The sequence below is a fragment of the Schistocerca nitens genome, chromosome 3 (genome assembly GCF_023898315.1).
Source record: "Schistocerca nitens isolate TAMUIC-IGC-003100 chromosome 3, iqSchNite1.1, whole genome shotgun sequence".
Taxonomy (NCBI): Eukaryota; Metazoa; Arthropoda; class Insecta; order Orthoptera; family Acrididae; genus Schistocerca; species Schistocerca nitens.
In genome coordinates this window covers 773,030,014-773,045,274 of record NC_064616.1, presented here as the reverse complement: position 1 = coordinate 773,045,274, position 15,261 = coordinate 773,030,014, and the positions used below count along the sequence as shown (strand labels likewise).

The 15,261-nt window shown below is 38.2% G+C and overlaps 1 protein-coding gene across 1 annotated transcript in view; it reads right to left on the bottom strand.

The window, feature by feature from the left end:
- The window catches only part of LOC126248777 (metalloendopeptidase OMA1, mitochondrial-like), a 108,735-nt gene that overhangs the window by 35,354 nt on the left and 58,120 nt on the right, over positions 1–15,261 (bottom strand). Inside the window, exons 4-5 of the mRNA XM_049950146.1 lie at positions 10,623–10,799; positions 1,591–1,698 (exon numbers count right to left, since the gene is read on the bottom strand). Of these exons, the coding sequence (XP_049806103.1) occupies positions 1,591–1,698; positions 10,623–10,799 (285 nt within the window). The remainder of the gene's footprint in view (positions 1–1,590; positions 1,699–10,622; positions 10,800–15,261) is intronic.

The following is a 15,261-nucleotide window of genomic DNA, read 5'->3' as shown; positions in this document are numbered from 1 at the left end:
CACAGTTACCAATGCAGAATCCTTGCCATCATAACAGTCTTAAGCAGTGAAAAAACTGAAATTTTGACAAGTATTATGCTAAATATAATAACAATGAGAACAGACAGTTCCATGAAGCCAAATTTGCCCAATGTCACACTGGTATACTTCTTAAAATCAGAAGAGAGAGGATCTTTAGTAAAAGTGATCCAGATCTATAGTATAAATATCTCTGATAAAGTATGTTATGCTATTACTCCACATAACATTGTAGACACACTGTTCATCTCCCCAGCACATTAATTCAACATCTGTTGCTCAGATGCAAAAATTACACACTATGATTCTTCCTGTATTGGGCAAATACTGCTAATGAAAATTCCTTCACTCTGCAAATGATCCCGGTGTCTTGGCCAACCATAGACAACAAGCAACTCACTCTTAAAACCTATATTAAATCGCACTCAAAACTGAATTCCAAATCTAACATGTAAATACACAATTTGCAGAAGGGTCTCCATTATACCTAGTCAGCCTTTAGCAACTCAGTTATGCAAAGAAGCTGAAAAATCTGAATTCAGATATCTAGTAGAAATCCTCAAGATTACAAGGCACACCCAGAAAGTAATGCAATTATATATGTTAAAAGCATGTTATCCAAGATATTGTTGCAAACATTTCAAATCTTTCAAGTAGTCCCCTCTGGCATCTACACATTTTTTCCAGTGAATATGCCATGCACTGTGAATAGCCTGGAGGGCAATGGAAAGACTCTCATTTAGAGTTCTTACCATAGAAGTCTGCATTGCTACAGTGGTCACAGAACTGACTACTTTGAGGTTGGTCTTGGTGCTCCGGAACATAAAAAATTCTGTCAGGGCCAGGTCGGGACTGCATGTTGGCCAGCATATACCAAAAAATGCAGAGAAGTATGGATGGGAGCACTATCGTGGTGTAACTGCAGGTTTTGACAATCTCCCTTCCCATTTAGGTGAGCCTTTTTCTTAACCTATTGGAATACTGAGAGTTTCTGCTCTCATTTTCATACTCATTTGATGGTCAGAATTCATGAGATCACTTTTGCTAGCAAGATCCTCCTTAAATGACTTAAATTAGCACATAACTGTCATACTGTGTTGTTCAAATGCTGACTCCATCACATGACATACACACTAACCAGAAACAGCATCTCGATACCAGCAAAGGTTTGAGTGGATTGGGCAAGGCAGTACTTGAAAGTTAAGAGTCTCTCTGATCTAACCCAGCAGACTGGACCAACATTACTTTGCACAAACACTTTGTAAACTGCAAAGTTAATCTAGAGAGTATATAAAAATTAAAGAATACCTGTAGGATTACCTAAAATAGAAAAAACAATATAATCAGTACCCTGGAATAGGAAACCCACATACTGCAATCTGGGAATTTATCTTGAATCATTATGTGTATGAACTTTAATTTACTATAGGAACTTTGATGATTGCAGACAGATGGCTAATTAAGGATACAGGAGCAAGAAACTGACATGTATTGGGGTTTATGATCATATACTACATATTTTGGCAGGGAATGTCACAGATGAGGATTTCTTTTGAAGGCATAAAAACTTACCATATGTGACAGAAGTACATGTGCTACTTCGTGAGATATAATAATCCCCAGCTGGTCTATGCTACTGCACACTGTCAGCATTCCCGTAAATATAAATATTGTGCCATTCTGAAAGTGAAAGAAATATGTAGGTAAAAAGCCAGTATATGTACAGTTTACTCCTACAGATACATAAGGCAACATTCTGTAAAAATAAAAATGACCACCAAAACAAAATTAATAAGATATTACAGAGCTGTTTTGGATTCTTTCTTTGCATACATCAGAGGACATCTAAGTGTCTATCATTTTTATACCATGGACACACAGTGGAGAATTACTTTTCCTAGCATTAATCTGTCTGCCCCCCCCCCTCCTCCGCCCACCCCCCCCCCCCACCCCCCAAAAAAAAATGTAGTCCAATAATGCAGCTGATTCTTAAACCGCATATCTATGCTAGAATAAAAAGTGTGCCACACCTCCATTTACTCAAAAATAAATTAAGATATTCTGGATGATGAGTTGGGCACATTCTACTACTATTGATTACCAGTAAGTCTGCATCCAATGAAATGGTTTGTAATTACGCTATAGAAATGTTACATAAGCAATGAACTAAATATGCCATGATAAGAGTGCTTTCTTAAGAATCATGAATTATTTAATCACATCATTCTCTCACTTGGGGGGTGGGGGGGTGGGGGGAGAGGAGAGAGATCATTAAAAACAAAGCATTAGCTCAGCTGCACAAGGGTGGAAAGGAAAGTGCCTGTAACATGCTTCTGGGAACAATCCAGACATTTGAAATGAATTTGGTTAACCACACAAAATTTTTATTCTCACTGGTTAGCTGGGTTATAAATTCCACTCCCCCCCCCCCCCCCCCCCCCACATGTAACTACAGCACATTAAGCATTGCGCCATGTAGCAATTTGCATGTAAGAGAACGTGGAAGACTCTCATTAGTGAAGATCTAAATGGAGACGATGTACTCTATCTGATCAATAGTATCCAGACACCCCTATGGGAGATGCAGCAAGTGGAGTAGCTCCGTTTTCTATAATTCTACTCCTTAGAAAACTATTTTTTTCTTTTCTCTGTTATACTGGCAGTAATTATACATTTACTTAAAATATCAAACTTATTACGCAGGTAATATTTCATTAACATTTATTATTCACCAGTTTAACTGAGCTCAGTCTAATGGTATACATAGTTTATCAGCAAACTTCTTTTAAGACAAATCTGTAATTAATTATGTTTAGACATCATGTACTCATAAAAAGGTATTGAACAAATAAGTCTTTGTTTTTAAAATGATATAGATCATTTAAAAGTCCTAATTTCCCTTTTCTTGAGTAAATGTTTTACTTTTTCTGCAAAGTCATTAATTAAAAAAGGTATCTGTACCTAAAGTTTCTATCTTCCAGAAAATACTTTTGTGATTTCTACAATTAATCATGTTTAATTCCAAGAACTAAAGCCATAATTTTGTTCCTCCAATTTTTCTGACCTAGAAAATACATTTGGTTACAAGAATAATGTATTAATTGAGAAATTAAGCAAGTCGGGAAATATGCAAATGTGTGAAATTTACATGAAGCGTGGTACATCCCTGCAAAGGTATACATGGTATTAACAAAATATCCATCTAACTTTGTTAATTTTATAGTTATCTAACAAAGTTAAAACCAAACTGTGACTTGATTCATTGTGATTCCATAGTGCCTAATTATGACCTTTATATCTCATTATAAAGCAAAATGTAAGTGCTAAATATGATTTGTTCTTAACATATTTGGAAATAGTACTACTATACACTGCTTCAGACAGTCTGCACCTAGTAACCACTCCAGTAACATGTCTGTATCAGACTCTACATTTAGTCACCAATATGAAAAGATCTAAATGTTAAAGTTAACATCTCATGGTTATTATGAGTCCAAATACATAATTAATTTGTGCTGCAACTACTTTTCTTTGTTCACCTTCATGAAGTTACATACACATATGAACAGTGTAGACCAGTCTGCATTTGATATTGATGTTGATATTATCGTTGTGTTAAATGTTTGTGACTCAGTCTGAGAACTGTCAATGACTGACAGTTTTCTTTTAAATTATGATCGGTGGAGTGCCAGTGTTTGTAAAATCATGAGAGCTGAGGAGGTTACAGATTGATATTTAAGTATATTCCCACATCTACACATATCAAAAAAAGTTTTGCATCACCTCAGTTCCGAGAGTTAAGGAAACTGTACAGAAAATTGGAAGAGAGATCAACGTAAACATCATTTCCACCCTTTTTATTGCTCATGAAAACCACACATTGCATGTTGTACCACCAAACAGAGAGACCTTCAGAGGTCGTGTCCCAGATTGCTGTATGCACCAGTAGCACATCCTCTTGCACTGGTGCACGCCTGTATTCACCGTGGCATACTATCCACAAGTTCATCAAGGCACTGTTGGTCCAGATTGTCCTACTCCTCAATGGTAATTCAGTGTAGATCCCTCAGAGTGGTTGGTGGATCACATCATCCATATCAGTCTTTTTCAATCTATCCCAGGCATGTTCAATAGGGTTCATGTCTGGAGATCATGCTGGCCACTCTAATCGAATGACATCGTTATCCTGAAGGAAGTCATTTACAAGATGTGCACGACGGTGGTGTGAATTGTCGTCCATAAAAACGAATGCTTCGCCAATATAGTGCCAATATGGTTGCACTATTGGTCGAAGGATGGCATTCATGTATCATAGAGCTGTTACGGCGCCTTCCATGACCACCAGCGGCATACGTCAGCCCCACATAATGCCACCCCAAAACATCAGGGAACCTCCACCTTGCTGCACTCACTGGACAGAGTGTCTAAGTTGTTCAGCTTGACTGGGTTGCTTCCAAACACATCTCCGACAATTGTTTGGTTGAAGGCATATGCGACACACATTGGTGAAGAGAACGTGATGCCCGTCCTGAGAGGTCCATTCAGCATGTTGTTGGACCCATCTGTACCACGCTGCATGCTGTGGTTGCAAAGATGGACCTCGTCATGGATGGCGGTAGTGAAGTTGTGCATTATGCAGCCTATTGCGCACTGTTTGAGTTGTAATATGACGTCCTGTGGCTGCACGAAAAGCATTATTCAACATGGTGGCGTTGCTGTCAGGGTTCCTCCAAGCCATAATCCATAGGTAGCAGTCATCCACTGTAGTAGTACCCCTTGGGCAGCCTGAGCAAGGCATATCATTGGCAGTCCCTGTCTCTCTGTATCTCCTCCATGTCCGAAGAACATCGCTTTGGCTCACTGGGAGACGCCTGGACACTTCCCTTGTTGAGAGCCCTTCCTGGGACAAAGAAACAATGCAGACATGACTGAACCACGTTATTGACTGTCTAGGCATGGTTTGACTATAGCCAACATGAGCTGTGTACCTCCTTCCTGGTGGAATGACTGGAACTGATCAGCTGTCGGACCCCCTCCATCTAATAGGTGCCTCTCATGCATGGTTGTTTACATCTTTCGTCGGGTTTTGTGACATCTCTGAACAGTCAAAGGGACTGTGTCTGTGATACAATACCCATAGTCAACATCTATCTTCAGGAGTTCTCGGAACCGGGATGATGCAAAACTTTTTTTGGTGTGTGTATGTTCATCAATGGTGTTTACTAACCTCAGTTATGTAAACAATATGCACAGCTAATACAAAAGCTGATCATAGTAACCTGTTCGGGAAGCAATACATGTTCAAATAATTAAAGTTTAATCCAAGTGTATTGTGTTAGTTATTGAACAACCTGGTTACAAATCTAACAATTTTCAGGGAGGTGTGTCAAGAGTACTGTGTTAATGAGGAACTACTGTCATCGACCAGGTTAGTTAACACACATACGTACTGGAGAAATAAGCACTAAATGTCATGAGAGGCACACCTGCCACTATAAAACGAGGTGAGGAGTACTGTGTTGTCAGTAGAGAAACAGTAACAACAGAATGGGTCACTCAGTGACTTCGAACATGGACTAGTCATTGGATGTCACCTGAGTAACAAATCCATCAGGGATATTTCAGCCCATTTAAATCTGCCCAAATTGACTGTTGGTGGTGTGATTATGAAATGGAAGCGCAAAAGAACAACCACCAAGAAAACCTCACATACTGACAGGCAGGGTCCAATGAGCATTGTGGCGGACGGTTGTAAAAAATATCACAAAATCAGCAGAAGAAATCACTTGCGAGTTCTGACATGCTACCACAGTCCAGCTTACACAATGTCTGTGTGTAGAGAGCTAAAAAGAATGGGGTGCAATGGTTGAGGAGCTTATATAAGCCACAGACTTCTGTAGTCAGTGCTAAGCAATGCCTGAGTGGTGTAAAGAGCAACATCACTGGACAGTGGATGACTGGAAATAAGTGATTTGGAATGATGAATCATGCTGTAACCTGTGGCAATTCAATGGAATGGTTTGGTTTTGGCAAATGTCTGAAGAATGTTACCTGCCACTGTGGTGTCACCGCCAGACACCACACTTGCTAGGTGGTAGCCTTTAAATCGGCCGCGGTCCGTTAGTATACGTCGGACCCGCGTGTCACCACTATCAGTGATTGCAGACCGAGCGCCGCCACACGGCAGGTCTAGTCTAGAGAGACTCCCTAGCACTCGCCCCAGTTGTACAGCCAACTTTGCTAGTGATGGTTCACTGTATACAGACGCTCTCATTTGCAGAGATGATAGTTTAGCATAGCCTTCAGCTACATCATTTGCTACGACCTAGCAAGGCGCCATATTCAGTTACTATGTCTTCTGAAAAGATAATATTGTGACTCATGTACCATCAAGAGCGACGTTCTTCATTAATGGATTAAAGTTAAGTATCAAACTAATTATGTCCGCTTTCTGAATTCTAATTCCTTGTCATGTTCCAGACCTCACGTCAGTATAGTCCTTCCCTCTTCACGCCAGCCTGCGTGAGCTAAAACGCATGCATTTCGGCCTCCACTAGTAACACGGTGTTGGCTCTTCTGCCAACACAACAGCCACCATGTGTAGTGCCAACAGTGAAATATGGAGGAATTGACGTTACGATCATAATAATGCACCCTATCATAAATCAGCAACTATGACACAATGGTTTGCACACAATAACTTTTTTGAAATGGATTGGCCTGCCCAGTGTCCTGATATGAACCCAACAGCACACCTTTGAGATGAGTAAGAATGTTCACTTTGCACCAGACTGCAGCCTGCAACATCACTATATTCTCTACTTTTGTCCCTTAAGGAAGAATGGGCTGCCACTCCTCCACAGACATTCAGACACCTCATTGAAAGTGTTACCAGTAAAGTTAAAGCTGCTTCAACTTTTGCAGTCCTGTTTTCCTCAGTTGTGTGTAATATTATGGTATATTGATAATTTTTACTTTATGAACTGTCTGACTACAACCGAATGAAACACAATTTTCATGCCATATGCATTTTCTACATATTAAATAATATGTAGAAAATCGTCCACGCAACCTGTAAGTACATTTCGAAATATTACTACATAGTAGCAAAAACTAACCACCCGAACTGTTTATAACCTACAGGTACATTGACCAAAATGTAAACTAAATAGCAAAAATATGTACATATTCCAGGCTACTGACAATGCCTTGCAGAAAATAAAGGCAAAATGTGAATGGCACGAAAATTGTGTTTCATTCAGTTGTAGTCAGACAGTTCATGAAGTCAAATTATCAATATACCATAAAGTTAAAGCTGTCACAAAGGTGAAGGGTGGGCTTTTGATCAGTCAGTGTATAATCTGTATTATACGTTCGATTCTTTCTAATCATCAGTTTTGAAACTTGCAAAGCGACAAGACCTGCAATCTATGAATATGAGGTAATGTTAAGTCAATTAGTGACCTGAACAAAAGAGCTTTCCTCATCCATACACTAGTATGGAGTGCCATTATAGGATCCACTGCCATATTAGGCAGCAACAGATGATCAACTGACTCATAAGGTTATAGGTCCCAGATTCATGCTTATACAGTCAGCTTCAATTTGCCATTCATCAATTTAATATGTATTATAAAATATTAGTATCAAAAACTGCATTACTTAAACCTCTATTTAATGTTTCATAATGATCTTCAATTAGAGAAAACTCATGGCCAGTGAAAGTAGACATCAACTGATGGACTCAGTCACAACATTTTCACATCTTTGAATTTATGTGACAGGTAAACGAGGGAAGTGCAGAATGGTTTCCTTTGATCAAAGAAATTTGAAAAAACAGGATTCATATTTTCAGTGAACAATTTCCTGTCATCCATTTAAGTGCCTGCATGAACAGTAAGTAAAATGATAGAATATTTCCTTTTCATCAGCTACTTTCATTTATACCTATGTAGACAGGAATATGCATATTCTGTATTTCATTTAACTTTTTCATATTTTAAATATTCCAAATTGTTCGGAACCTGTGGTCTGCTTTCAATGCTACTTTCTGGAGCTATTATTAAACACAGTTGGTCTTGGCAATTCCAAATTTCCATGCTCACTGCATATTCCCATGTGTTGAATTATACATTTAAACTCATGGAAAGCTCCTCCAATTTCCTCAGATGAATTGAATGTATGGAACTGACTACACATGTAATTCACATCTGTCTCAGAATACTCCACAGAAAAAAAATGTTTAGTTGCATTACTTTCATTCTGTACCATTATGCTTTTAATATAACTGCCTGCTAAGTAGGGTAGCAAATCAATCATTTTCTAATGCACTATACTTTTTGGTGTCAACAAACTTTTTCTTTAATAATTGGTGTCAAAATTTTGTGATTCACCAGTGTATCTATAGGCACAATAAACAAATTCACACAACACAATTGTTGTTTGATGCATTTAATTTTAATATGGAATCTGAACATCACTGAAACTACAAGACTGATGTTTGTTAAAAACACTACATAAAGAAACAGGGAGGTGGAGGGGGGGGGGGGGGGGGAGGAGGAGGAGGGGGTTAAGTTATAGAACTAATTTCATCCATCATTCACCAACACAAATGAGAATTACACCAATGAGAGAAACAGTACAACCAGTCACAATTTTGTCAAATCATTTATTTATCTGTAATTAGTTTATGGACTTATCCTGTCTTCAGGTTACTGAAAACAATTCTTGCAAAAAATACAAGTTTTTACTGTATTACAAACAAATAAATGTTAATAATAGTATAGATTAAATTTATTAACCCTCGACTCAGCATATTGTTTTTCATGACAGGAGCAGGCGCGCGTCACACTTTGTACACATGTAAACAATAGTCATCTTTATTTTACCAAGGCAAACATGTAGGAGCAGACTCGCAGTTTAATCTTAGTTTAATTCAACAACAATAAAAAACTTACACTATATAAGCTAAAGCTATGTTTAATTAGACAATAATAAAATAAACATACATTATATCACTCTTTTGCCACGTGCGAGTGTTAGCCCACAGTAATGACTCAGTCAAAGCATTAAACAGCACAGTTGCTTGAGATCCCAGCCAACCACTTATTCTATTACTAATTATCTCTCAGACAATTTCCTAATTATGGGATGTGCTGCTAGCTTGTAATCTAGGTCATTTTCTTGCACAGGTTGTAATTTTTTTCTCACATAACTCACTATTTATTTTATGTTACTGCTGCTCATTTGTATGTACAACAACACAATTTACCACTGTCTTAGCTGATGCAATAATGAAAGAATATGTATGGGCTCACAAGTTTAAAACAACGGTGGACTGGTACAAGACAATGTTGTTTGTGGTTGGTGCACTTTATACATACGTGTACTCACTTGAGGCTTAACAGACCACTGCACTCCCTTGCACTGACAATGTTATTTTAATGAAAGGGGCACAAAATATGTGGATCACCAACTGGGAACTGATTTAAGTGTATTACTTCTCATGCATAAATACATCACTCATTCTGCAAAATTGTGAGTGATTGAAGTTTTTTTCTTATAGTTACAATTCTAAACACCCATGAAGGAAAAGTGAGAATTATGTATCTAATGGTAAAGTTTCAATGACCATTTATATACAAAATTGTTAAGGCTTTCGTGGCCACTTGTTGACAAACTGCCTATTGGCTTCTGTCTCTGGTTCTTCGGCCGACATTCATCTAATGATTTTTCTGACGTTTCGCCAGCACGAGTGGCTGGCATTGTCAAAGCTTCACCCTCCATTGCCGGCAGTAGAGGGTGAAGCTTTGACAATGCCAGCCACTCGTGCTGGCGAAACATCAGAAAAATCATTAGATGAACGTCGGCCGCAGAACCCGAGACAGAAGCCAATAGGCAGTTTGTCACCATTTATATAAACAGACATATTCTCATAAAAAAACAAACCATAATATCACCTGATCCCTGAGTTACTATTTGATATACTGTAGTGGAAACATCTGCAACTCTTACCTACAAGCAATATGGGCAGGTCTGCCAACATACAACATTACTGTATGATCTCCCTACATTTTCAAAACACAATCAAATTATTGATGGAAGCAAAATTGTTGCAGGACAATGTTAGACTGAACAGAGTGCTGAATATAATGATCAAATCTCGAGAGTTCTATGGAAAATCAAATGGTATTAACCACACAGCAGGAGTACTATATTCGGTGGAGGGAAGGGGGGGGGGGAACAAAAAAACTAATAAATTTTTTTGGCAGAGCACATCTAGGAAGTGAGCAATGACATCTAGGGTTCTATGACTGTGGGAAAACAATAACGACAAAAGCATGCAAGTGCTATATGTGTATATGTCTGACAGTACAAATGTTTCTGTATGTATAGAGTTCCCTTTCAGAACTGAATAAGAGTAAATAGCTTTTTTACCTTTCACATCACTGGCCTAGGTCATCTGCATTTGTTGCAGCCATATAGTTACATGAGAAATTATGCAAAAACAACAATAGACTGTTGTGAAACTACCAACACTAAGAAGACCAAAGACTGAACACACTATAAATTAAATTCAAAGTTCAAAGTTGACATAAACTCACCGGAAGAACAAATGCATTTTTATCATCAATGCTGTTGATGACAATGAGAGACCAGTTTGTGTGTTTAACTTTGTCAATATCCATATTGCTTTCCAGAATATGCATTGCCACTTTAGCCACCTCTCTGTAAACTGGATGGGAGGCTGGTAAGACACATCCTTGAAACTTACTTAGCATCTGTGATTGTAGAGAATTTTTGTTAGAACAATAATTAAAATAAAAGAGAAGAAATAAACAAATGAATTCATGTTAAATATTTTGTATGTATTTGTCCAAAACACAAAAGATACCTTTCTTAACCTAGTGTCTAAAAACAGGATTCTGTGCATAAACCAGCAAGATTACACATAAGTGACACTAATTTCAATTCCTCCAGTTTTTCTTTTCTTCAGTAGTAAATCTCTACTAGCATTACCTTTCAGAACCACTGGTTTGGATGCCGTAAGTATGTATACTCTTTCCCACACTTGAAGCATGGTTAGCATTCAAGTACCATAAAAGTTTCACTAAGGCTTTTGATTACCACACTGAAATTCTGGAAATCATTTCTGTAAGCAGCAGATAAAGGGACTGTAATCAGGGTGCATCAATTCAGTGTGACAAGCAGACTGACACATTAAAGCAAGGCAGACAGAGACAAACTCAGATCTTTGCTTTTCATGGTTAATTATATCTCTCACACAAGGTGTTAAGTTTTAATCTGTCAGGTAGTTCAACTCAGTACGAATTTCTCAGTTTAGTTCCCTTGTAAATATGCCAGTGAAAGGTTGAAATAAATGGAAGTATACTTTGAAATATTTCCATTTTCCTGCAAATTGTTTGTGATCACAAAATTCACTTCCACATGAAGGAACATGCTTATGTTCAAAATAATTCCAAGACTCAGAGAAAATATTTGTGTTGTTATGGCATGTCAAGTTAACAGTGATATTGCAACTCCTTTTAATCTTTTAGGCTACACATTGACTATATTTTGTAATATGTAACTATGCAATACCTGGCATATGGGGGAAGTCCCATACCTGCATTTGCATTTGCGTCTATCTACATTCACACTCCACAAGTCATTATATGTTGTATGACACAAGGCACCATACATCCATATTATTTTCCCATCCTATTCAATTCACAGTTGCTGTGTGGCAGAAGTGACTAGTTAAATGCCTATGAATGTCCAAAGCTCCTTATTTTTACTGTAGTGATCCATATGTGGTGTGTATTTTACAGGTTCAAAATAAACCCATTACTTCAAAATTTTAGTTAACTATGTTTATAATAATAACTGCCACATAAAAATTACAGTATCTAGAACATAACACAATTCACCCTGCACCCAACACTTAGGTCTACAACACCCAAACTAAAATGTTATTAGTTTAGTTAAAAATAATAAAATGCTTAAAACTTTGATTGAAATAAGAATTTAAATTCTGTGAAAAAAATTGTATGTATGCACATGTAACATCACTTCTCATATTTACATTAACACAGGAGAAAATCCAAATGAAAATAAATATAATATTATAGCAGATAAATATGGTTCATTGATCACTAGATTAAAAATTGATATGGTCAAACACTCAGCATTACACTTAAACCTTCCATCTGTACATTTAGGCTGGAGTCCAGACAGCACACAAAATTTTAAAAGCTGTACCCGAACCATCTTTTCATCCATTAAATTGGAGGACAGGTCCCCAACTAAGTTTACTCCCAGGCTCTTTCCATACCACAAACCCAAGAGCCTGGAGTATCCTCTAGCAAATTATGAGGGTACACTTAAAAACTCAAAAGTCCAATTTAGAGGCATGTCACAGTGATTCATATGGCTGCAGTGACAGGAATGATGTACACCATGCCTAGATGGTACGTTCCAGCAAGCACTGTAATTGCTCCTCATCTCCTCCAACTTCACCTCGCAAAGCAACATCGCTCTGTGAATCATCAGTGAAACGGTAACCTGCAGGGAAACAGCACATTATGCTACACAGTTTCCTGCAAGCCTCCTTTGCCACCACATCTTCTCATTCATTTCCCCTGAGAACCATACAAGCTATTATGAGTAGAATGATACATACTTTCACTATTGCTAAAAAATGAGGAAAAAGCCTCACATAATTTGTGTCATTCTCTCTTTTGATTAAATCTGTTGTATTGGATGCAAGGCACAAGTGGATATGGAGTAGGTGAGGAACTTCTTACTTTGATAACCCCACATTTGCTCTAATACCTAGCATCACACCAAGTTTTGCACTGAAGACTGTATTTTCATTCTGAATAAGGAGATATGGTCAGGGTAAACAATTGAACAGCCTTGCTTTGAATCACCAGTTCATATTACTGTCGATCTGTGACATTTATCTGAAATATTATAAAATAAAGACAAAAATTACATTAAGAGCATGGTCTTTTCCAGGCTCTGTTAAACCTACAATAATTCTGTCTCTTACAAGAAATCAAGGCGACATGATCCAATACTGGTGTAAAATGCCAATATGAGACATTCATTTGAAATAGGCAGTCCGAAAAGTTCTAATTGCTCACTGATGTTTATTAAAAAAGCATTTCACTGGTTGCTGTGGCTTGGATGAAATTATATAGGCCCAGTAAATCATGACAAGTCGCCACCTCAAGTGCTGGCTCATTGATTTCAGAGGAGTAGAAAGGAACAGGGCTCATCCTAAAAGCCCAACTGACCAGTCATACTCTCTCATGGTACACCACATCTACTATTCTTTAATCGAAATAGGCCAACCAACCCACAGACTGAACGGTCCAACAAACCTGTAGATTATGTACCTATAATCAATACCGCAATAACAGTTGCACACAAAGGCTCTGTAAAAGAACAGAAAGGTCAATCTGCTTCCTGTGACTACAGAATTTAAAAGTCTAAAGAGTATTGAAGACCTATGCTTTGATATTCCCATTCCAAGTGGTGTATACCTCGATAATTACAGCATTCTGCCCACATTTTTTTTTTTTTTCAATTTCTGCTTCTGCTCCTTCTGTGTTAGTTTCTTGCTACTTCATTTTTAACTTTATTTTAACAGTTAACTCTCTTTCATCACATATATAAACTTTCACTTACGACCACAGCTGTTTTGCGACCTAAAAACCATAATATAATATACACCTTTTACATCCCCCCCCCCCCCCCTCAACACCATCCCACAACATTTTTGAGTGATGATTCTTCTCTAGAAATCTGGCAAGTTACATATAATTTAAGAGCAACATTTTGACAAACTTCTTACTTGTCATCTTCAAGTGAAGTAAGTTCACTACAAGATGAGAAGTAAGGAACTAGTTAAAATGTTGCTATAAAACAAACATACTACTCACCAGCTTTCCTGAGAAAAATTCATCAGAGTAAACCTGAATTCACATATACTGAAGAGCTAAAGAAACTGGTACACCTGCCCAATATCATGCAGGGCCCCCGTGGACATGCAGAAGTGCCACAATATGATGTGGTATGGAGCAGACAAATGTCTGAAGTAGTGCTGGAGGGAACTGACACCATGAATCCTGCAGGGCTGTCCATAAATCTGTAAGAGTATAAGGGGGTGGAGATCTCTTCTGAACAGCATGTTGCAAGGCATACCAGATATACTCAATAATTTTCATGTCTGGGGAGTTAGGTGGACAGCGGAAACGTTTAAATTCACGAGTTCCCGAAGCCACTTTATAGCAATTCTGGACGTGTGGGGTGTCACATTGTCCTGCTGGAATTGCCCAACTCTGTTGGAATGCACAACTGACATGAATGAATGCAGGTGATCAGACAGAATGCTTACGTATGTGTCACCTGTCAGAGTCGTATCTAGATGTATCAGGGGTCCCATATCACTCCAACTGCACATGCCCCATACAATTCACAGAGCCTCCACCAGCTTGAACAATCCCTTGCTGACATGCAGGGTCCATGGATTCATGAGGTAGTCTCCACATCCACACATGTCCATCCGCTCTATACCATTTGAAGCTAGACTTGTCCGACCAGGTAACATGTTTGCAGTCATCAACAGTCCAATATCGGTGTTGACAGGCCCATGTGAGGTGTAAAGCTTTTGTGTGGTGTAGTCATAAAGGGTATATGAGTGGGCATTTGGCTCCGAAAAACCCATAGTGGTGATGTTTCACTGAATGGTTTGCATGCTGACAATTGTTGATGGCCCAGCATTGAAATCTGCAGCAATTTGCATAAATGTTGAAAGCTTCTCTTCAGTCATCATTGGTCCTCTTCTTGCAGGATCTTTTTCTGAACACGGCTATGTCAGAGATTTGATGTTTTACCGGATTCCTGATATTCACGGTACACTCGTGAAATGGTTGTATGGCAAAATTCCCACTTCATTGCTACCTTGGAGATGATGTGTCCCATTGCTCGTATGCCGACTATAACACCACGTTCAAACTCACATAAATTTTGATAACCTGCCACTATAGCAGCACTAACCGATTTAACAACTGTGCCAGACACTTGTTGTCTTGTATAGACGTCGCCAATGCACTGCCGTATTCTGCCTGTTTACATATCTCTGTATTTGAATATGCATGCCTACACCAGTTTCTTTGATGCTTCAGTGTACAATACACAATAACACTGTATAGTAAAATGAAGAAAATTAGCTCA